Here is a 25,192-nt window from a genome sequence, read left to right as displayed (position 1 = left end):
ATAATTGTATAAGGGCTAAGAGTGTTGTAAAAACAAGCCTGAAGGCTTTGTGTGTCAATGCGAGGAGCATTCGTAACAAGGTGGATGAATTGAATGTGCAGATAGTTATTAATGAATATGATATAGTTGGGATCACAGAGACATGGCTCCAGGGTGACCAAGGATGGGAGCTCAACATCCAGGGATATTCAATATTCAGGAGGGATGGATAGACAGGAAAGAAAAGGAGGTGGGGTAGCATTGCTGGTTAGAGAGGAGATTAACGCAATAGAAAGGAAGGACATTAGCCTGGAGGATGTGGAATCGATATGGGTAGAGTTGCATAACACTAAGGGGCAGAAGACGCTGGTGGGAGTTGTGTACAGGCCACCTAACAGTAGCAGTGAGGTTGGGGATGGCATTAAACAGGAAATTAGAAATGCGTGCAATAAAGGAACAGTAGTTATAATGGGTGACTTCAATCTACATATAGATTGGGTGAACCAAATTGGTAAGGGTGCTGAGGAAGAGGATTTCTTGGAATGTATGCGGGATGGTTTTCTGAACCAACGTGTCGAGGAACCAACTAGAGAGCAGGCCATTCTAGATTGGGTATTGAGCAATGAGGAAAGGTTAGTTAGCAAGCTTGTCGTGTGAGGCCCCTTGGGTAAGAGTGACCATAATATGGTGGAATTTTTCATTAAGATGGAGAGTGACATAGTTAATTCAGAAACAAAAGTTCTGAACTTAAAGAAGGGTAACTTTGAAGGTATGAGATGTGAATTAGCTAAGATAGACTGGCAAATGATACTTAAAGGGTTGACGGTGGATATGCAATGGCAAGCATTTAAAGATCGCATGGATGAACTACAACAATTGTTCATCCCAGTTTGGCAAAAGAATAAACCAAGGAAGGTAGTGCACCCGTGGCTGACAAGGGAAATTAGGGATAGTATCAAGTCCAAAGAAGAAAAATATAAATTAGCAAAAAAAAAAGCAGCACGCCTGAGGACTGGGAGAAATTCAGAGACCAGCAGAGGAGGACAAAGGGCTTAATTAGGAAAGGGAAAAAAGATTATGAGAGAAAGCTGGCAGGGAACATAAAAACTAACTGTAAAAGCTTTTATAGTTACGTGAAAAGAAAAAGATTGGTCAAGACAAATGTAGGTCCTTTACAGTCAGAAACAGGTGAATTGATCATAGGGAACAAAGACGTGGCAGACCAATTGAATAACTACTTTGGTTCTGTCTTCACTAAGGAGGACATAAATAATCTTCTGGAAATAGTAAGGGACCGAGGGTCTAGTGAGATGGAGGAACTGAGGGAAATACATGTTAGTAGGGAAGTGGTGTTAGGTAAATTGAAGGGATTAAAGGCAGATAAATCCCCAGGGCCAGATGGTCTGCATCCCAGAGTGCTTAAGAAAGTAGCCCAAGAAATAGTGGATGCATTAGTGATAATTTTTCAAAACTCCTTAGATTCTGGATTATTTCCTAAGGATTGGAGGGTGGCTAATGTAACCCCACTTTTTAAAAAAGGAGGGAGGGAGAAACCGGGGAATTATAGACCGGTTAGTCTGACATCGGTGGTGGGGAAAATGCTAGAGTCAGTTATCAAAGATGTGATAACAGCACATTTGGAAAGAGGTGAAATCATTGGACAAAGTCAGCATGGATTTGTGAAAGGAAAATCACGTCTGACGAATCTTATAGAATTTTTTGAAGATATAACTAGTAGAGTGGATAGGGGAGAGCCAGTGGATGTGGTATATTTAGATTTTCAAAAGGCTTTTGACAAGGTCCCACGCAGGAGATTAGTGTTCAAACTTAAAGCACACAGTATTGGGGGTATGGTATTGATGTGGATAGAGAATAGGTTGGCAGACAGGAAGCAAAGAGTGGGAGTAAACGGGACCTTTTCAGAATGGCAGGCAGTGACTAGTGGGGTACCGCAAGACTCAGTGTTGGGACCCCAGTTGTTTACAATATATATTAATGATTTAGACGAGGGAATTAAATGCAGCATCTCCAAGTTTGCGGATGACACGAAGCTGAGCGGCGGTGTTAGCTGTGAGGAGGATGCTAAGAGGATGCAGGGTGACTTGGATAGGTTAGGTGAGTGGGCAAATTCATGGCAGATGCCATTTAATGTGGATAAATGTGAGGTTATCCACTTTGATTGCAAGAACAGGAAAACAGATTATTATCTGAAGGATGGCCGATTAGGAAAAGGGGAGGTGCAATGAGACCTGGGTGTCATTGTACACCAGTCATTGAAGGTGGGCATTCAGGTACAGCAGGCGGTGAAAAAGGCAAATGGTATGTTGGCATTCATAGCAAAAAGATTTGAGTACAGGAGCAGGGAGGTTCTACTGCAGTTGTACAAGGCCTTGGTGAGACCGCACCTAGAATATTGTGTGCAGTTTTGGTCCCCTAATCTGAGGAAAGACATTCTTGCCATAGAGGGAGTACAGAGAAGGTTCACCAGATTGATTCCTGGGATGGCAGGACTTTCATATGAAGAAAGACTGGATCGACTAGGCTTATACTCACTGGAATTTAGAAGATTGAGGGGGGATCTTATTGAAATGTATAAAATTCTAAAGGGATTGGACAGGCTAGATGCAGGAAGATTGTTTCCGATGTTGGGGAAGTCCAGAACGAGGGGTCACAGTTTAAGGATAAAGGGGAAGCCTTTTAGGTAGATGAGGAAAAACTTCTTCACACAGAGAGTGGTGAATCTGTGGAATTCTCTGCCACAGGAAACAGTTGAGGCCGGTTCATTGGCTATTTTTAAGAGAAAGTTAGATATGGCCCTTGTGGCTAAAGGGATCAGGGGGTATGGAGAGAAAGCAGGTACAGGGTTCTGAGTTGGATGATCAGCCATTATCATACTGAATGGCGGTGCAGGCTCAAAGGGCCGAATGGCCTACTCCTGCACCTATTTTCTATGTTTCTATTGGTACCAATGTGTACCATACCGTCCCCCTAGAATGCCATGGACATCTCTGACCCTGGCACCTGGCTGGTAACCTGCTCCAACAGTATCTAATGCACTTATACCTATTATTGTGGGGTATGGCCTCTGCCTGCCTATTCCCTTGTTCCTACCCCCCCCCCCCGATAGTCACCCAGATACCTGCCTCCTGCACTTAGTGACTGCCTCCCTGTAGCTCCTATCTGTCACCTCTTCGTTTTCCCATGTGAGCCAGAGCTCATCCAACTTCAGCTCCAGTTCCTCCACACAATCTGTAAGGAGCTGAAGCTCGGTGTACCTCATGCAGATGTAGTTATCGGGGATGCTGGTGGTCTCCCTGAGATCCCACGTCTCACACAAAGAATGTGTCACTTCCTCCAAACCCATTCTCAGCACACTATCTATGTAGTAACAGGAAAAGAAACTTGCTTACTTGCTTATAACCTCTGCCTGCCCTTGCCCAAACCTGACTACTCTAACACTGGGCCATACCAACAATGGCTGCTCCACTTGCACTTTCCTTCTTTTTATTGGCCCTACTCTGATTGTAGCCCACCAAAAAGAGCTGATAGATAGCACTGAAGCTCTTTTTAAACTTTGCTCTGTGTCACCAATGAACAAGCTCTTGTGCTGATTGCAGCCTGCTGAAAAGTGTTGAAAGCACCAGAGCTCTTTTCAAACCTCAGGCTGAAGGCAGATTGCAGAGTCTCAATTGTTGTTAAGTCACAGAGTTAAACAGCATGGTAACCGGTCCATGCCAGCCATGGTGCTCTATCCAATCCCCTTCCTTTTGTCAGTGTTTGGCACACCTTTCTAATCCATATATCTGTTCAAATGTTGTTACTAACCTGCTTCAACTGCTTCCTCTGGCAGCCCATTCGACAGTGATACCAGCCTTTGCGTAAAATAAAAAGTTACCCTTCAAGTTCCTATTAAATCTTCCCATTCCCACCTTAAACCTTTGCCTTCTAGCTCTTAATTCCCAAAACCTAGAAGAATGCTGAGTGCATTCACCTTCTCCATTACCTCATTGTGTGTTTTGTTATTCATTCAAGTTCCTAATGACACCTGCATTCCTTTAAGATGATTCCTTGTAACTATTCTTTGGCATTGCTCCATTATAATTTTAGCTTCTGGCTTGATTCTGAGTAGAGACTATAATTTGCCGAAGTATCCATTGTTCTTATGTTAAAATTTTGTTTATGAAGGCTAAATTACTGGCAAACTTTCTTCATAATGTGGCTTCTACCCCTATTGAAATAATTTAAGAATTTTATGCTGAAGGGACATTGAGTTTTCTATTGCATCGGTACCTAAATATGTTTGTTACTAACGATGAACTGCTCTTCTTGCTCTGTGCCAGGTTATCCAGTCTTTGCTTGGAAGGGAGAATCAGAAGATGATTTTTGGTGGTGCATTGATCGCTGTGTGAATGTGGAAGGATGGCAGCCTAACATGGTAAAGACAGGTTGTTATTCTTTAACAGCTTAAAATGCTGATAAAATGATTTCAATGTTTGATCAGGTTGCATTATATAAAAGACACCAGACCCTACCACCACTCTCCTCCGAGTAGCGGAACTTGTCCTCACAATAATATCTTCTTTGGCTCTTCCCACTTCTTCAAACAAAAGGTATAGCCATGGCACTCGCATGGGTCCCAGCTATGCCTGCCTTCTTGTCAGCTACGTGGAACCGTACCTACGTAGCCTACACTGGTGAATGCCCCCCCACTTTTCCTGTGCTACATTGATGACCCCATTGGTGCTTCTTCCTGCACCCATGCAGAGGTCTTTGACTTCATCCACTTTACCTCCAACTTCCATCTGGCCCTCAACTTTGGCTGGTCCATTTCCAACACCTCCCTCCCTTTCTCAATCTCTTTGCCTCTATCTCTGGAGACAGCTTATCTGCTGATAAACCCAAGGACTCTCACGGCTACCTGGACTACACCTCGTAACCCCCCCCCCCCCCCCCCCACTACTTGTAAAAACGCCATCCCCTTTTCTCAATTCCTCTGTCTCTGCTACATCTGCTCTCAGGAAAAAGTTTTTCATTCTAGAGCTAAGGAGCTGTCCCCCTTTTTCCCTTCCTCCACCATCATCACTGCCCTCAACTGCATCTCTTCCGTTTCACACACGTCTGCTCTCACCCCATCCTCCCACCACCCTACCAGAGACAGTGTTCCTTTCGTCCTCACCTACCACCCCACCAGCTCTGAGTCCAGCACGTAATTCTCCGCAACTTCTGCCATCTGCAACGGGATCCCACCACCAAGTACCTCTCTCCCTCCCACCTCACTTTCTGTTTTCCCCAGGGATCACTCTCTACACGACTCCCTTGTCCATTCATTCCTCCCCACTGACCTCCCTCCTGGCGCTTGCCCTTGCAAGCAGAACAAGTGCTACACCTGCCTCTGCACCAGCTCCCTCACTATCATTCAGGGTCCCGAACAGTCCTTCCAGGTGAGACTGCACTTCACCTGTGAGTCTGTTGGGGTCATATACTGTGTCCAGAGCTCCCGGTGTGGCCTCCATATATCGGTGAGACCCAACGGGAGATTGGGAGACCGCTTCGCTGAGCATCTACACTCTGTCTGCCAGAAAAAGCAGAATCTCCCACTACCACCCATTTGAATTCCACTTCCCACTCCCAGTCCGATATGTCTGCCCTTGGTGCTCTCCACTGTCATGATGAAGCCACACTCAGATTGGAGGAATGACACCTTATATTCCATCTGGGTAGCCTCCAACCTGATGGCATGAACATTGATTTCTCGAACTTCCAGTAATGCCACCCCCTCCACCACCTCTGTCACCATTCTCCATCCCCTTTTCCCCATCTCCTTGCCTGACGATCTCTGGTGTTCCGCCCCCCCCCCCCCCCACCCTCCCCACCTTTTCTTTCTTCCAGGGCCTTCTGTCTTCTCCTATTAGATTCCCCCTTCTCCAGCCCTGTATCTCTTTCACCAATCAACATCCCAGCTCTTCACTTCACCCCTCCCCCTCCCAGTTTCACCTATCTCCTTGTGTTTCACCCTCCCCCCACCCCCACCTTTTAAATCTACTCCTTCTCTTTCTTTTCTCCAGTCTTGCTGAAAGGTCTCTGCCCAAAATGTCAACTGTACTCTTCTCCATAGATGCTGCCTGGCCTGCTAGTTCCTCCAGCATTTTGTGTGTGTTGCTTGGATTTCCAGCATCTGCAGATTTCCTCATTTGTGATCAGAACTTTCCTTGAGTGGTTTACTGAAATATAATATTGATTGGCACCTGATTAGTTCCAGTGGTTTAGAAGGGGCAGAGTTTGTTAAGTGTGTCCAGGACGGATTCCTGTCACAGTATGTTGACAGGCTGACGAGGCGGAATGCCATACTAGACCTAGTATTAGGTAACGAACCGGGTCAGGTCACAGATCTGTCAGTGGGTGAGCATCTGGGAGACAGTGACCACCGCTCCCTGGCCTTTAGCATTATCATGGAAAAGGATAGAATCAGAGAGGGCAGGAAAATTTTTCATTGCAGAAGGGCAAATTATGAGGCTATAAGGCTGGAACTTACGGGTGCGAATTGGGATGATGTTTTTGCAAGGAAATGTACTATGGACATGTGGTCGATGTTTAACGATCTCTTGCAGGAGTGAGGAAGATAAAGAACGGTAGGGTGAAGGAACCATGGGTGACAAGTGAGGTGGAAAATCTAGTCAGGTGGAAGAAGGCAACATACATGAGGTGTAGGAAGCAAGGATCAGATGAGTCTATTGAGGAATATAGGGTAGCAAGAAAGGAGCTTAAGAAGGGGCTGAGAAGAGCAAGAAAGGGGCATGAAAAGGCCTTGGCGAGTAGGGTAAAGGAAAACCCCAAGGCATTTTCCTTCAATTATGTGAAGAACAAAAGGATGACAGGAGTGAAGGTAGGACTGATTAGAGATAAAAGTGGGAAGATGTGCCTGGAGGCTGTGGAAGTGAGCGAGGTCCTCAATGAGTACTTCTCTTCGGTATTCACCAATGAGAGGGAATTTGATGACAGTGAGGACAATATGAGTGAGGTTGATGTTCTGGAGCATGTTGATATTAAGGGAGAGGAGATGTTGGAGTTGTTAAAATACATTAGGACGGATAAGTCCCCAGGGCCTAATGGAATATTTCCCAGGCTGCTCCACGAGGCGAGGGAAGAGTTTGCTGAGCCTCTGGCTAGGATCTGTATGTCCTCGTTGTCCACGAGAATGGTACCGGAGGACTGGAGGAAGGCGAATGTTGTCCCCTTGTTCAAAAAAGGTAGTAGGGATAGTCCAGGTAATTATAGACCAGTGAGCCTTGCATCTGTGGTGGGAAAGCTGTTGGAAAAGATTCTTAGAGATAGGATCTATGGGCATTTAGAGAATCATGGTCTGATCAGGGACAGTCAGCATGGCTTTGTGAAGGGCAGATCGTGTCTAACAAGCCTGATAGAGTTCTTTGAGGGGGTGACTAGCCATATAGATGAGGGTAGTGCAGTGGATGTGATCTACATGGATTTTAGTAAGGCGTTTGACAAGGTTCCGCATGGTAGGCTTATTCAGAAAGTCAGAAGGCATGGGATCCAGGGAAGTTTGACCAGGTGGATTCAGAATTGGCTTGCCTGCAGAAGCAGAGGGTCGTGGTAGATGGAGTACATTCAGATTGGAGGGTCGTGACGAGTGGTGTCCCACAAGGATAGGTTCTGGGACCTCTACTTTTTGTGATTTTTATTAACGAACTGGATGTGGGGGTAGAAGGGTGGGTTGGCAAATTTGCAAATGACAAAAAGGTTGGTGGTATTGTGGATAGTGTAGAGGATTGTTAAAGATTGCAGAGAGACATTGATAGGATGCAGAAGTGGGCTGAGAAGTGGCAGATGAAGTTCAACCCGGAGAAGTGTGAGGTGATACAGTTTGGAAGGACAAACTTCAAGGCAGAGTACAAGGTAAATGGCAGGATACTTGGTAGTGTGGAGGAGCAGAGGGATCTGGGGTTATATGTCCATAGATCCCTGAAAGTTGACTCACAGGTAGATATGGTAGTTAAGAAAGCTTATGGGGTGTTAGCTTTCATAAGTCGAGGGATAGAGTTTAGGAGTCGCGAGGTAATAATGTAGCTCTATAAAACTCTGGTTAGGCCACATTTGGAGTACTGTGTCCAGTTCTGGTCGCCTCACTATAGGAAGGATGTGGAAGCATTGGAAAGGGTACAGAGGAGATTTACCAGGATGCTGTCTGGTTTAGAGAGTATGGATTATGATCAGAGATTAAGGGAGCAAGGGCTTTACTCTTTGGAGAGAAGGAGGATGAGAGGAGACATGATAGAGGTGTACAAGATATTAAGACGAATAGATAGAGTGGACAGCCAGCGCCTCTTCCCCAGGGCACCACTGCTCAGTACAAGAGGACATGGCTTTAAGGTAAGGGGAGGGAAGTTCAGGGGGATATTAGAGGAAGGTTTTTCACTCAGAGAGTGGTTGGTGCGTGGAATGCACTGCCTGAGTCAGTGGTGGAGGCAGATACACTATTGAAATTTAAGAGACTACTAGACAGGTATATGGAGGAATTTAAGGTGGAGGGGTTATATGGGAGGCAGGGTTTAAGGGTCAACACAACATTGTGGGCCAAAGGGCCTGTACTGTGCTGTACTATTCTATGTTAATAAGAGGTCACAGTTGATTAGTTCTAAATCTGAGGAGAATGAGTTTCAGAGGTTGTGGAAAGAAGGATTTGGCTTCTCATTCAAAAACTTTTGAACTGATCTGGAGTTGCAGTAACAAACAAGAGAAAATCTGCAGTTGCTGGAAATCCAAGCAACACACAAAATACTGGAGGAACTCAGCAGACCAGGCAGCATCTATGGAAAAGAGTACAGTGGATGTCCGAGTCCTGCCAAAGGGTTTCTGCCCAAAACATCGACTGTACTCTTTTCCATAGATGCTGCCTGGCCTGCTGAGTTCCTCCAGTATTTTGTGTGTGGAGTTGCAGCAATGTTCCTTTGTTATGTGTATGACTGATTGGGTTTGGTGATGCTACAAATATGCTGATTTTCATATGAAACAGAATAATTTGTGTTTTGGTGCAGATCCTGGATGACGGTGGAGACCTCACTCACTGGATTTATAAGAAATATCCTAATATGTTCAAGAAAATTAAGGGCATTGTGGAAGAAAGTGTGACTGGTGTTCACAGGTGAGTGTTAACATGAAAACATCTTGGCTTTCTTTGGGATTTGTTTAGTTAACACAGCAGAGGTTCTCTTGGATCAAACAACAAAGACAAGATTTCCTTTTTGTTTTACGACTCTAATTTCTCCGTTCAGGTTTAGTACACTAGGCTGCCATTTTTTACCCAGCATAGAAGACAGGGTAATGGTTGAAGGGACTTGATACAGACCTCCAGTGTGTAACAGTGGTGTTCCACAGGGATCTACACTGGGGCCTCTGCTGTTTGTGATAGGTATATCTAAATGACCTGGCTGAAAATGTAGTTGGGTGGCTTAGTAAGTTGGCAAATGATACCAAGATTGGGGTTGTTGCTAGTGTAGAAGACTGACAAAGAGTACAGCGCAATATAGATCAGTTGCAGATACGACCAGGGATATGGCAGGTGGAGTTTAATCCAGATAAATGTGAGGTGTTGCACTGAGTTTAAAAGTCAAGAGGTTGGGGGGACATCACGTGATGACGTAGGATTGAGACGCAGGGACCCAGCTCTCCCGTAAAAAGTTAATAAATTAATGTTTAAATGAAGAAAAGTTAGTCAATACTTTCTAAAAGTTACTTATAAACGACTCCGGACTGTGTCAAGCTATGCCTCAAGGAAGGAAGATGAAGAAAACTAATACCGGGAAGACTACGCAAGTTGGAACAAGAACAAGGCCCACGTCTACCGAGGAACCGCGGTCTCAGGTACATTATATCACCGGCGATACGGAACAGGAGACTGTGGCAACATTGGCCACTTCCAAAGGAAAAGACCATCATGAACTGCGCAAACGCGAAGGATGGAGCATGCGCAAACGGGAGCAACAAGAACTACAAAGCCCAGCTACCACTGCAACTGAAAGTGATAGCGAATCGGAGGGAGAGTCAAATCTCTCGGAAGGATCAGATGAAGAAGGAGTTAAAAGTCCTTCTAGAAATATAGAAAAGACTTTGAGGCAAATAATGCGTAAATTAGACACATTAAAAGTAATTAAAAATAATCAAAAAATACTCGATAAAAAAATGACCAATATGGAGATTATGCTTGATAAAATGACAAAGAGACAGGAAAAAATGGAAAAAAGAATTACGGACTTGGAAACTACAACGGAAGACATGGTTGAAAGAATGGACAAAATGGAAAAGGAAAATACTGCTTGGACATCAGAAAGAAAACAATTTATGGAAAAAATTGATAAGCTTGAAATAATATTAAAATTGTTGGACTTAAAGAAGATATAGAAGGAGAAGGAGAAGATCCAATAAATTTTTTTCAAAAATGGATCCCTAAAAAATTGAAAATGGAAAGAGAAACTCCAATTGAGATTGAAAGGGCGCATAGATCTTTAAGGTCAAGACCTCGAGCTGATCAAAACCCACGATCAATTTTGATAAAATGCTTACGACACCAAGACAAAGAAAAGATCCTGAAGGCCGCTGCCCAAAGTGCCAAAAATAGAAACGGGCCACTGATGATAGCAGGGAAACCAGTTCTTTTTTATCCGGATATAAGTTACAACCTGTTGAAGAGAAAGAAGGAATTTAACCCAGTGAAAAAAGCCTTATGGGAAAAGGGTTATAAATTTACAATGCGGCATCCAGCAACACTGATAATTTTTTTGGAGGAGGGAAAATTTTTTTTTCCGATTATCGAAAAGCGGAGGAGTTTGTACAAGAACTTCCATCTATTCGCTAATTACACATAGAGGCTTCCAAACGTAATGGATTAAAGATGAAGATAGACCCAAGGAACAGAAGTGATGGACATTTATGGATATTATAGAAGAGAAAAGCAAAATTTTAGAAATACTAAATGAGAATAGTATTTTTTTTTTCTCTTCTTATACATATACTTTTTTATGTTGCGGGGGGGCTGGGAGGCTGTGGATCGGTTACTGCGGGATTCACGTGTGTAATCATGGCGGTTGCCATGACCCATACAGCAGAGGGGGGTAATGTTGTGTTTTTTTTCCCACAACATTAGTAGGGGGGTATTTTGTTTTTTTTTCTTTATATTTTAATTTTTTTCTATCTTTTTGCCTGGATGATTGGTGGGGACACACATAGCAACATGGAGATTTTTATAAAGATTTCCCAGGATACCACAAAAGTGGAAAGATTAGGTATTATTATAGATTGGAGTAATATAATAAAAACAATAATGACTAATCTACTAAATTTTTTAAGTTTTAATGTTAATGGGCTTAATGAGCCAGTAAAAAGAAAAAGAATTTTAACATATATTTAAAAAAATGAGAACTCCGTGGAGCATGTGGGGATCTTCCAACATCCAGGCATTCCCTTTTTTTTCTTTCTTATTTTTTTAATAGGGATGTTAGGGGGGAGGGGGGCTGGGTAACACTTTTTTTTCATACACATTTATTCTGTAACTATTTGAAAACAATAAAAAAAAGTTTTAAAAAAAAGTCAAGAGGTTATTATGTAACTTTTGGTTAGGCCACATCTGAAGTATTGCATCCAGTTCTGGTCACCCCACTGTATGAAGGATGTTGAGGTTCCGGAGAGGGTGCAGAAGAGGTTTACCAGGATGTTACCTGGTTTAGAGGCATGTGATGTCATGAGAGGCTGGATAAACTTGGGTTGTTTTTGTTGGAGCAACAGAGGCTGAGGGGAGATCTAATAGAAAATTTATAAGATTATGAGAGGCATATATAAGAGTAGACAGGGAGTATCTTTTTACCTAGATGGAAATGTCTAATATCAGAGAGCATGCATTGAAGGTGAGGTGGTGGAGGGAGGTTCAAAGGGAATGTGAGAGAGGTAAGTTTTTTACTCAGTGGTGGATGCGCTGCCTGGTACCGTGTTCGAGACAAATAGAATAGAGGCTTCCAAGAGATGTTTCAGTAGGCACATGAATTTCACTGTGTAGAGAGAAGGGATTAGTTTCGAGGTGGGGTGGGGGTTGATTTAATCTTTAGCAAGTTTGGATCAGTATTGTGGCCCGAAGGTCCTGTTCCTGTGTTGTACTGTTCTATGTACATTCCAACAATAAAGTTACAATGAGGAAGGTGAAAAATCTATCCTATGTTGATAAACTGTTTGGTTTGATTTGATTTTCCTTTCGGTGTACTTGAATATGCAGCGGAATAGGCAAATTACCTTAATATAAATTATTTGCTGGTCCTCAGTAGATACAGATGTAAGGCAATATTTCCCAGTTGTCTCAAACAGTGAGCAGTTAACTGAAGCAGTCGGGGACTTTCAGTTCATGGTGTTTGTGCCAAATTATCTTGCTAAATTGATTGAATTTGGGCAATGCAGAGCTGGTTCTATCAGTTTTTGAAGAGTTATCTTGCATCTCCTATTTGATTGCTGTTTGGTCACCTCTGGAGCTGAAGTCTGTTTGGTTATTGCTATGCTCTATGAGTGCTTACTGGCCAAGTTAGGAGTTGGAGCAGAAGATGCCAGTGTTCTGTGACACTGCAAAGATTTGTGACTGGGTCTCCTCCTGTGAATCATTTCAGGAAATAACTTTAAAGGTGAATATAAGCAACCTAGGAGCCAAAAACAACATGCTTTTCAGCACAAGAGCTTCTGCGAATTTTCTAATTCTTATGTAGCACACAAAATACTGGTGGAACTCAAGCTAGTCAGGCAGCATCAATGGAAGGGAATAAGCAGTCGAGACCTTTCATCAGGACTGGAAAGGAAGGGGACAGAAGCCAGGATAAGAAGGGGGGGGGGGGGCGGTACAAGCTGATAGATGATAGCTGAGACCAGCTGAGGAAGGTGGTATATGGGTAGGTGAAGTAAGAAGCTGGGAGGGGATAGGTGGAAGAGGTAAAGGGCTGAAGAAAGAATCTAATAGGAGAGGACAGTGGACCATGGAAAAGGGAAATGGGAGGCGACGGGCAGGTGAAGAAAAGAGAAAGGGTAACCACAATAAGGAATGGAAAAATAGAGAAATGGAGAGGATGAAATTAATGGAAATTAGGGAAATTGTTGTCCATGCCATCAAGTTGAAGGTGGGGAATAAGAGGTGTTGCTCTCCAACCTGATTTTGACTACATGACTGTAGAGGAGGATATGAGCAGACATCGCAGCATGAGATTGGGAGGTTTGAGTTGAAATGGGTAGCCACCGGGATATGCAGACGATACTATTCTAGTGGCTGAAAGCGAGGGGGATCTGAGGAAGCTTCTAATCAAAGTGAAAGAAGAAAGTGCAAAAGCTGGCTTGTTGCTCAATATTAAGAAAACCAAGATTATGTCAACTAGCCCTATTAACTCTGTGGTAATTAATGGAAAGGAGGTGGAAGCAGTGACGGATTTGGTCTTCCTCAGTTTAAAGATTTCTACAGATAGTAACTGCAGCCATGAAATTAAATGGCGCTTACTTCTGGGGAGAGCACAAATGGCCAATTTAGATAAAATACTGAAGAGCGGACACATAACATTGTCTATGAAGATCTGTATAGTCAAGTCTATGGTATTTCCAGTTGTGATGTATGGCTTTGAGAACTGGACTATTAGTGAGGCTGAATACAAAAGAATTGACGCCTTTGAACTTGGATGCTGGAGGAAAGTGTTAAGAGTTCATTGGACAGCAAGAAAATCCAGCAAGTCAATACTTGGAAGGAATACAGCCAGACTGCTCAGTAGGAGGCTTGATTATGAGACAAAAGCTCAAATATTTTGCCACATCATGAGAAGACAGGATTCTTTGGAGAAGATTCTCATGCTAGGTAAAAGAAAGAGAGGACACCAGAGGCTACGATGGATAGATAATATTACTCAGATAATGTGTATGATCTTGGGGGATCTTTGAGATGCAGTTTCCAACTAGAAGGCTTGGTGTGCAGGAGTCCAAGAGTTGAACTCAATTTAATGACTGAACAACAACAAAGCCACTAGTGCCTTTGTGGTTAACAAAACGAAGATGCTCGACAAAGCAGTCTCCCAATCTACGTCGGGTCTCACAAATGAAGAGGAGGGAGCACCAAGGACAATAGACGACCCCCCCCCCATAGACCCACAAGTGAAGTGTTGTGTTACCTGAAAGAGCTGTTTGAGGCTCTGAATGGAATTGAAAGCAGAGGTATAGGTGCAGGAATATTATTTGCCACATTTGCAGGGTTAAATGCCAGGTGGAAGATCAGTGGGGAGGGACGAGTGGAAATAGAGAGTGATCCTTACACAAGGCAGAGGGGAGGGAAAAGATGTGCTTCGTTGTAGGGTCCTGTTGGAGATGCTGGACATCATGGACCAATGGGGTGGTACAATGGGAGTCCCATTCTTGTGATGACAGCGGGAGGGCTGATGTGTGGGAAATGGAGGACATGCAGGTGAAAGCAGCATCGATGGTGGTGGAAGGGAAACATCTCAGGCGTTTTAGAATAGAAAGTCTTATCCTGAACCATTCTTCTACGTTTTCCCACATGCCTGCGTTTTTCTAGCTTTTGGAATAATATAAAAGCTAATGATTTAAAGCATATTTAAATCTCCCACAGAAGGCATAAACATTCATTCTTGAATGTAGTTCTGATGTTTGTTTGGTTATCTCAAAATTAAGACACTTCTGAAGAGTTGCCATGTAACTGGAGATATGTAATCCACAAAAGGTCTCAACCGGATTTGTTCTGGCAATAGCGCTTTTACTGTAGTTTATTTTGGAAGGTCCTTCAGAGATCACCATTCATGCCTTGCGTCTTCAGGCTTTCGTTGCACTTCATCTTACTGCCACATTTGCTCATCTGCCATGCAAGCTGGTTATAATTGCAGTTTGTTTTTACATACATGCTGACATTAAATTTAAAGTTTCTCAAAAAACTGTTACCAAGCTTTAGTTCCCATGGAATTAACATAAACATGTTGGTTGAAAGTAGTGGAGATGAGAAACAATCTTCTGGAAATTTCTGATGGAGCTGCCTGTCCTAATTCTGCAGACCTGGAATAAAGCACAAACATCAACAGTTCTATATTTTCTTTCATCGCCAATGAACCTGAGCTTGACTGGTGTATCTGATGTATTCTAAAGCGATGTGAATTATCCGTTTGCTTTTTCTCTTCCTTTTTAAGGCTTTACCAGTTGTCTAAAGCCGGTAAGCTCTGTGTTCCTGCCATGAATGTAAATGACTCTGTAACCAAGCAGAAGTTTGATAATCTCTATTGCTGCAGAGAGTCCATACTGGATGGGTAAGTATTCAGTACCTGCTCACCTCAAGTCAATGTTGTTATGAATAAATCGATATTTATAAAATTTATTTGTCAGTGAAATAATCCAGAAAAGATATTACTCAAGAATATTTTGACCAAAAGGAAAGATATTGAAAATTGATGTTTTATAGGTTACTAATGAGGACCTTTGATTTCTATTGTTCATGTGTGTCAAGATCCCAAGTTAAACTATGGCTTCATCTCTTGATTGGCAGAGATCTAGACTCTATATGCCATTTTATCTTTATTGAGAAAATCTATTTTATTGGGTGGGCAGGGGCAGGTAAATAAATGACTGAAATAAAGGAGCCTTTTCAATGGCCTTTTTTAAAATATCAAGGCTAAATGATGTAGTTTATAAGCACACAAGTTCTTTAAACTAAACTGTTAGCTTGTGGAAATAATAGCCAAACCTCATTTGCCATGTTGGTGGTGTATAGAAAACACCATGATTGTTGTATTTTATTTGTATTCAGTGATGACACTACTCCCAAGTACAGAGATGTGCCTTTCTGTCCATCTCTGGTCTTGACCAGTTTTATGTCTCCCGAACAAATTTGCACCTTTGACTGCCAGTCAAATTCAACAAAACTTCTGGAGGAGGATCTAAATGATGAGAGATGATTTTTTTTTTTAATTTGTTTTCCCATCCAGTCCTACCCTGCTACCTGCGTCCAAGTTACAGTGAGCTACAAAGCTGGGCACTTAATCCTTTCTGCTCAAAGAGAAAAAAAATCGGATGTAGCTGACCAGTATAGAAAACAACAGAAGAGACTTGGGATATCTTGTGGTATTTTTAATCTTTATGGAAGAATGTATTTCTGGGTTCAAAAACAGAATATGATGGAAACAGTCCATAGGACAGTCAGCATCAGTAAGGAGTAAAATAGTTGACGTTTCAGAACTGGAAAGGTTGAAAAACAAGCATGTTTAAGTTGAGAAGAGGGAGAGGGTGCAGATCAAAGTTGTCAAGGTTATATTTACTTGAAGACACAAGAAAAATAAACCATTCAAGCAGAACGATCTCTTTTGGAGGAGAGATGGTGGGAAACTTGCCTAAGTTTTAAATTCAATACCAAGTCCCCATTTGCTTCATTGATTAAGTTTCTTTATCAATTTGTTTTTAAGAAAGTTGCATAATTATTGTAGTAAATCATTGCCACTTCTTTCAGTGTGTAGAACTATATTGGAAATTAACTATAAATTTCACATTTTAATGAAAGCCTCAAGAGGACAACAGATGTGATGTTTGGAGGCAAACAGGTCGTGGTCTGTGGATATGGGGAGGTAAATATTTGCTTTCTAATTTTTTGGAGGGGGTGATGACAACAGGCTTTTGAAACTTGTTCTCAACTGGGTGTGCTAAACTTTTGAGATTGCAAGCTTTTAGTAAGACTCTAAGCATAGTTTATTTGTCTGCATTAGCATTGTCCTCTATCTCTGAGCAGCCTGTACCTTTGACAATGACATCAGTGATGAGTTCTCTTTTTCATCTCTGTTCATTTAGTTTATCTGTTCACTGACTTCCATCTGCAGACTCTAGCTAAATCTGTTCACTTAACAATAGCTAAGCTTATGACAGCTGAGAAAATCACTTGGCTAATATTTTAATGTGAGAGGGGATTATAATTCTGACAGAATTGTCAACCTTTCAGATTTTATGTGCCAATTCAAAAAAAAACACTAAAAAGATACTTTCTTGAAGTTTGTACTTTTAAAAACATGAGTTGTTGGCATCAGTTGTGCTTTCCTTTCAGTTTCTAGCAGCCCACTGTGTATCATTTTTATAGCAGTTGAAATAAAGATTTGTTTGCTGGGATTCTTTAGAAGTTAAGAAAATGTGACTGATACAAATAAAATATTCAAAAACTTAGTTTTCTCAATATCAGAAGCATTGTGCTCAGTGGTGATGACATCTCTAATTGTGTATTTTTAAATATAATCGTGCACTACAACAGGAAGTGGTGGGAGGTTCGTGCTGGTATTTTCCAGAGCTGATAATTTGGATCCTTACTAATCCATTCAACCTACGAGTATGCTTAGTGTTTCTTCTGTTTGAATCTGAAACCATATTTGGGACAACGTCATGGTGCGTGTACCAGTTTTTAATTTGCAGACAGCCAGTGTTTGTGTAATCTCTATTTGAATACAATATAAAAATACACCGTACAAAAGTGGGGAGAGCAGTTAACTGCAAGGATAAATATAAATGACGTTAGTAGATTTTAACAGGTGCAAGGTGAAATTATGAGGTGATACATTTTCTGAAGGAGAACTAATAGACACTCATCAAAGAAATACAGTGATACTGAAAAATACTGTAGGTGCTGAAGTATTGCAGAGGCCGAGTAGCAGTCACAGTCGAGGAGAGTTGATGCTTCATATGTACATTCAGAGAAGCATGCTTTAGCGGGGAACAGGGTTACGTTGGAGACTGCAACATAAGACAATACAGAGACTGGAATAGATGCAGCCTACATCACAGGGCAGGGTAGGGAATGGAATATGTGATGACACATTTATAAATAGAAATACAGAATACATGTGCTCTTCTATCATTTAAACCTATACCCGCAACTGAAATAATCAGTTCATGAAGAATGCTTGGACCATGACCGCAGGGATATCACCACAATATCTGAGATGCTAAATTGTAGTTAATGAAAGAATGGAGAAACTGTTATGGTCATTTTATGATAAAACAGTTATCTAAAATATAATGCAATTGGTTCTCAGTGGTGAGGAGAGACTATGAATTTAATAACGAAAAATTTACTTCAAAGGATTACATCAACGTGTAACATCACGCTACATCTGCACTCCTGATGATGCATGTGGGATGTCATTTTCAGTTCTGAGGAGGATTCAGAGGGGCTTCACAGTGATATAGATCAGCTAATCTAATGGCTAGGATATGGCTAATGAAATATAACTTTGGTAGAAAAGGGAGCATTTGTTTAAAATGAAAGAGGTGTTCTGCAGGATATGGGTGTCCTTGTTGCACATTGCTGAAAGAACATGCAACTGTGGTAAGCAGTTACTAAGGTAGAGGGCAAGTTGGCTTTACTACAAAAGGATTTGAGTACAAGCGTAAAGAGATCTTAAATTGAACAGACAGCACATGAACAGGGGGTTTCATATATATCAAATTGCGCATTGATGATGTCACCTCAGCTGGTGATAAAGCGTTTGCAACCTAAACTCCAGGCACAGCTTACAATCCTACAAACAAGCAGATAGCCCAAGCTACCTATTTTTTTCTCTCTTTCATTTCAAGCTTGCAAGGTAACTCTCCTTTAAGCTTTCCTCTTCCACATTAAATGTATGTCTTCTGGTATTTGACATTTCTACCCTGGGAAAGACTCTGGACAACTACTCTATCTATGCCTCTCATAATTTTATTTAATTCTGTTAGGCTACATGTTGATCTCCAATCTTCCAGCGCAAACACTCTGAGTTTTGCCATCCACTCTTTTGAGATCATGTTCTCTAATACAGGCAACATCCTGGTGAAACTTTTCTGTGTCTGCTCCAAAGCCTCCACATCCTTCTTGTAATGTAGCAAGCAGACTGCACACAATACTCCAAATGTGGCCTAAGCAAAGTTGCCACATGACTTCCCAACTTTTCTACTAGTTGGCACCCTAGCCACTGAACACAAGCATGCCATAAGCCTCCTTTACTCCCTGTCTACTAGTGTTGCTTCTTTCAAGGAGCTACAGACTTGACTTCAGGATACCTTTGTACATCAGTGCTCCTGTGGGTCCTGCAGCTACTGTATAGTTTCCTCTTCTATTCAACTTGAATGCAAGATCTTTTATATTGATTGTACATTAGTGCAACGCTTGACCAAATTGCACTCCATCTGCTGTTTTTCTGCCCATGTTTCCAGCTGATCTATATCCTGTTCAACCCTTTGACGACCTACCTTAATCTCCACACTTCTACCAATTTTTGCATCACCTGCAAACTTGCTGATCTTCCCACCTACATTTTCATCCAAATCATTTGTATATTTAACTAAAGAAGTCCCATTACTGATCCTTGAGGAGCACCACTGGTGATAGATACCATTCCCCCTTCAAGCCAGTTTTGAATCCAAGATCTTGGCTTCTCAGCAGGTTCCTAAGTATTTCCTACAAAAGGAAAGATATAATCAAAAAATTCAAAGGTTCATTTATTATCAAAGTATACAAATTAAAATTCTTCTCTGGGTAGCCATGAAACCAAGAAAGGAAAAAAAAAGCACGATCATCAACCCCCCACCCCACAAGTTCCCCCACCTGGCCAAAAAAAGCAAATAAAACAGAACAGGCACATCAACCCCCAAATCATCCCTCCTCCTGCACAAAAAAACAAGACAGTTTGGGCAAAAACACAGAATATTTAAAAAAAAACTATAAGACTAGAAAGAGAAGTCTATAGTCCAAGTCCACATCCAAAACACAGAAAACCAGGGCAACACCCTCTGGGCCCAGCAGCAGACTTTTCCTTCCCCGTAGCAAGACAGGCAGCCGGTGCTCACGCTGTGCATTTGCCTTGATGCTTCAATCTCCCTCGTTGCTTTCATCAGCAAACAATGGAGTTGAACAACAGTTTGCGCCCCATCCCACAGACTTCTCGCCATGAAGTTCGTGCATGTTGTCTCTGTCTCTGGAATCCTCTCAGACACTGCAGAGTGCCGAAGCACCCAACTGCAATGAATGAGTGCAGCAGATGTTCACCAGATCAGATGGTTCATAGTCCCTGGAAACAATAAGTTCAAGACCAAATGGACAGAGTTGATACTCCCATTAAAAGTATTAGAAGTGACCTCAAATAACCCCAAAAAATATTCTAGGGACCTTGATAGGTTAATTAAAGGGATGTTGTTTTTCCTGACTTGAGATTTTGGGATCTGAGGATGCAATTTCAAAATAAGGGCATAGTCTTCAGGACTGAAATAAGAAGTATTTCTTCATCATGAAGATAATGTGGTCTTTGGAATCTGGGGATTCCATGCCAGTTTATTCAAGACAAATATTGCATTTTTGAATATTAAGGGAATCAATGGAATTAGGAATGATATACGGAAATGTCATGCAGGTCATTGACTATTTTGTATGAAGCTGTCAACAAATTGTGAAGAAATGTGCTAATAATGGTTTCTTAGCATTAATTTTTTCTTTGTAAGAACCTTCCTTCCTTCTGAAGGTTGGAAGGAATATTAGTTTTGTTTGGAAAAAGAATACTGTAATGAGTAAGTTTCATAATCTGTACAGATGTGTTCTATGTTGTCTTTCAGGTTGGAAAGGGCTGTTGTGCTGCTTTAAAAGCAATGGGGTCCATAGTGTACGTTACAGAAATTGATCCAATTTGTGCTCTCCAAGCCTGGTAAGGACAAGAATTTACTATGGCTGGTAATATTTGCATGTAATAAAAATGGGAATTTAAAATTCACAAAATGTGCACACTTATCCAGCATAATTTTCTTATCTTGACTACAGCACATGCTAGTCTGACATGATAATCTCATTTTTGTCCACATCTTTGCCAATCTATAAAGTGGACAACAGCTTAACCACTAAGATCTTTAACATTTGCAGTAACTGCTATTAATTTTAGTGGTGTCTTTAGTTCGTACTGGGAAGGCTGCCAGATTGATGTGTGCTGCCATTGTTAGTTTACATCTGTTGAAATAGTGCAAAGCTGTGATTAGTCCAAAAATATTGTTTATAAAATACTGAATTTTCTGTACAGCCCCTGGACAAGATTGTGCAATAATTTTTGGTACTTGAATATTGTAGGGTTCAGCTTAAACAATTTGTATGTTTCATTTTTAATTTGGGTACTTGCCTATTTCTTCATTCCAGTCTTTCATTAGTTTGAGGTTATGAAGTAACATAGATACCTCTGCAATTTTAGTGTGTTGTTATAGATTTAAGAGATTCCAGGGATGCCATATCTTGGAGGTGCAGAAATGGAAACTGAACACATTATCTAGGATGTCACTGCAATCTTGATCCTCATCCACTTCACATCTGGCTTGTACAATGCTGCTCCTAAATTTCTTCATATCTCCACTTTTCTTAAAGACAGTGGAAGAGTTTCAAGCACCTCCATTCTCTCACAAATTTCATTTCTTCAGTACTGATTTTCTTTGTTCTTGCCGTTTTAGTTACTTTCTGTCTTCCTGAAATTTATTCTTTCCCTTTTATCACCTTCCTCTTTAAATGCACGCCCAAAATGTTCATCAGCTCATCAACTAAACTATTTCCCCTCTAATTCTCATTCAATTTTCCTCCACCTATAAGTACCTTCAAATTGTATCTTGTGCACAAGGAGCACTGAATATATAAAAATGTTTACAGTGGACCCTCGCGACTCTGCTAACAGTACTGAGGGCTTTGGGGTTCTAATGTTTTTCTGTCATTCAAACTTTGGGGTTTTCTTCTGTTTTGTGGATGTCTGAAGAGCAAGAATTTCAGATTGTATATTGTATACACTCTCTGCTATTAAATGCAACCATTGAACCACTGAACTGTGATCTTTTTTTAGAAATTTGACAGGCAGCATGCAAAACCAGTTGCTGGCTACTAATCTTCTATTTAAGCAAAGACCAAATCATAGAACTGTAATACTATTTGAAGTTGAATATCCTGTCAATAATCCATTCGCTTGGGAAAAAGACATTGGAGTATCAGTAATCATGATTGTAGTGATGACCCTTGGCATTTGCTGGCAAAATATTGGTGTTCAGTATTGTGATACCTTAAAGTTCTATACAACTCAATTTTGACATGCAACAGCTAAAACAGTATACAGTACATTGTCTCACACAGTGCACCTGGGCAATCAGAACGATCATGGAGAGGACTTTGCCAGTTGAGCATATCTTGCCTGATTTGTGCTGCCAACTGAGGGGAATGATGGAGGGTGCACAGTGGTAGACTTGCATCTCCTGCTCCCACTATAAAGGAAAGTGGCTGTCTTGCTGCTCACTTCCCTTTCCTGTTGTCTATCACTCTGACCTACCATGCACAAGCTCTTAGTCACAGCTTGTTATTCAGAAAATAGTGTCCCACTTTGTCTTGATTAAAGCAAAGTCAGGTAATGTGTCAAGCCAGGGTCATCGAAGCAGGCAGACATGTTTCTGCACACTGATGCAATTCTACCTTTTCTTTTCAGTATGGATGGATTCAGACTTGTCAAACTGAATGAAGTAATTAGACAAGTGGACATTGTTATTACTTGCACAGGTAAATCAACGATCATACTAACATCGCAAGTTAAGTACACTTAATCAAATGGTTGAATACTCGTTGATTTTAAAATCTCCTTTTGAGGAGTTGATTTTTTTATATAAATGACTTAATCCTGGTTAGAATTTGTTGATAAAGATGGATAAAAATTAGCTTTAAATATACATTTGTTGAAAACTTTGTAAAACAGGAATATCAGGAAAACAGCCTCAGTTGTGAATTTCATAGCTCTGGGAAATGAATATTTATCAAAGATTTCTGTAATTTTCCTCATTCTGTTGCTACAGTAATGAGGAGAAGCCCAAGAAAATTCCATGTATCACACATAATTACCTTGAGTCCCCCTGTGAATCATCACAATATTCTAAACATTTATGGTGTAACAAACCAGAGTTTTAATACTGGGCATCTGCCTTGTCTTTAGGAAACAAAAATGTAGTAACCAGGGAACACCTGGATCGCATGAAGAACGGTTGTATCGTCTGCAACATGGGACATTCCAATACTGAGATAGATGTGGTATGTAATTAACTGTGGAGGAAGTCACCTTTAGTGTATTCAGTGTGGCAGGTAACTGGGTGGGAACTAATTAATCACTGGATATCAATAGGCAGAAAGGTGGAGAGGGGGGTGGGAATAAAGGTTTGCATTTATAAAATACTTTATCTTGTCCCAAAGCAGTTCCATATAATGCAATACTTCCCTTAGTGAGATTAATGTGGAATGTGTTTGTATTAAACAGAGTTGACTTGGATACTAACTGAATTTAAAGTAATTAACCAAAATTCAACCAAATGTGATGTATACTTAACATGCAATAACTATTTCAATTAATAAAATAATTCCAAACCTGCAATTTTGAAAAACATTTCCCAATATCTTGCATATTTTGCACAGTTTTCCCCACCCTTGTCTGGTGCATTACCAGCAGTCTTACACGACAAGTGATTGTTTAGACTAAATGTCCCGTATTGCTGAAGATATAATCTCCTGAAAAGACTTATTTACATATTTCTACGTATTTTCATGAAGAAAAGTTGATATACATTTTTACCTTTTGGCTCAGTAATTCCAGTTTCCACTTCTCTTACAGGCAAGCCTTCGGACCCCAGAACTCACGTGGGAGCGTGTTAGGTCACAAGTAGATCATGTCATTTGGCCAGATGGCAAAAGGATTGTCTTACTAGCTGAGGTATTTGTGTAAAAGGCACAAGTCGTGTTATCTATTATGTACAGAAGGAATTTTTCCATGCATTTGTTATCACAACTTTTTGGAGATTATCTTTAGTTGCAGGTTGCAATCTGAATCTTTAGAATGTGAAACTCTTTTATATCCCATTATCTCAGTAAAGGTTACTGCATGAGGGGAATAAAGTCAACTATTCCTCTGCAGACATCAAAGGAAGCTCATCACAGGGAGACTGGTGCATTCTGGAGAGGTGGCTTTGCTTGGATAAAATAGTTGAATAAAAGGAACTGAAAAGGATGTTTCCATTTGTATGAGAGTCTAGGATCAGAGGCCACAGCCTCTGGTAAGGGGAATAAGGGTTATGGGAGAAAGTAGGAGAATGGGTTTGGAGAAATTCAGCCATGATTGAATGGTGGAGCAGACTCACTGGGCTGAATGGCCTAATTCTGCTTCTCTGTCTTTTGATCATCTACTGTACTTACCTTGACTCGTGACCTTGTAATGAAAATAAAGAAGTTTCTGGTTATAACCTTGCTGTACAGTTGAACCTTGGTTCTCAAGATGTGTTCTGTAAAATATTTGAGTATGAGTAGCTTAATTCCTGCTTTGCACATTATCCAGGGGCGGCTGCTTAACCTGAGTTGTTCCACGGTTCCTACTTTTGTGCTTTCCATCACTGCTACCACACAGGTAAGGGGTGTGCAGAAAATGCTCCTTACATTATAATACTGATATAATACTTACGTTATTATACTGATCCATAAAGGAGGAAAGGAAGATGTATTTTACTGTGTACTTCTTTGGGGATTTTACACAGCCACTGAATTTTATCAGCAAACACATCTCTGTAGATTGTAACTTTGTTGCATATTTGAAAGGGATTGAATTCACAAATTTATATATTTGAAATTGATGTGTTTGTAAATTGTGCTTGTGCTATTCTTCAGAACAGATCAGCTAAGTCGTCTGTTTATGATGCTGTACAGTGACCTGAATGTGTCTACGTTAACTGAAGTGTTGTAGGCCATTGGGTTTTCCCAGATATGGGTCAACATGTTGTCTGACAGTTGTGATAGACCTACCAGTCAACCAGAGAGACAGCTGTAAAACACATTTCATCTGATTTGTCAGGGCTGTTCATCATAAGATTGTTTGTTATATACCAAGCCTGCAGAATGGAGCTATTGCCATATGTTAAAGTGGAGCTTATAGCAGTTGTGCTGCTGGGAGTGTTAGTAGGTGCAGTTGTTCATCAGCAATTTAGACCATGTATTCTGTTGTTGATCTGTGCTATGTACAACTATGCCTCAGCTGAAGTTACAAAAGCCATATCAAATTGATTTTAGTGGCCCAGGAGAAGAAAAGTCTCAGTAGGTGTTTCCTCTTTTCTCTAGTAGTTGATCACAGCACTGTCGCAGGAGTCCACAGAACTA

General features: G+C 41.1%; 1 protein-coding gene across 9 annotated transcripts in view; it reads left to right on the top strand.

The window, feature by feature from the left end:
• LOC140738872 (putative adenosylhomocysteinase 3) overlaps positions 1–25,192 on the top strand; it is a 100,999-nt gene that overhangs the window by 70,970 nt on the left and 4,837 nt on the right. For all 9 annotated transcript variants that reach the window (XM_073066845.1, XM_073066842.1, XM_073066844.1 and 6 more), the window contains 9 exons: positions 4,320–4,414; positions 9,033–9,139; positions 15,192–15,308; positions 16,553–16,616; positions 20,614–20,702; positions 22,497–22,567; positions 22,995–23,089; positions 23,664–23,762; positions 24,381–24,449. In XM_073066845.1, coding sequence (XP_072922946.1) covers positions 4,320–4,414; positions 9,033–9,139; positions 15,192–15,308; positions 16,553–16,616; positions 20,614–20,702; positions 22,497–22,567; positions 22,995–23,089; positions 23,664–23,762; positions 24,381–24,449 — 806 coding nt within the window. The remainder of the gene's footprint in view (positions 1–4,319; positions 4,415–9,032; positions 9,140–15,191; positions 15,309–16,552; positions 16,617–20,613; positions 20,703–22,496; positions 22,568–22,994; positions 23,090–23,663; positions 23,763–24,380; positions 24,450–25,192) is intronic.

The sequence above is a fragment of the Hemitrygon akajei genome, chromosome 14, assembly GCF_048418815.1.
Source record: "Hemitrygon akajei chromosome 14, sHemAka1.3, whole genome shotgun sequence".
Taxonomy (NCBI): Eukaryota; Metazoa; Chordata; class Chondrichthyes; order Myliobatiformes; family Dasyatidae; genus Hemitrygon; species Hemitrygon akajei.
Note: the sequence above shows the minus strand (reverse complement) of the source record. Positions and strands in the feature narration are given on the sequence as shown.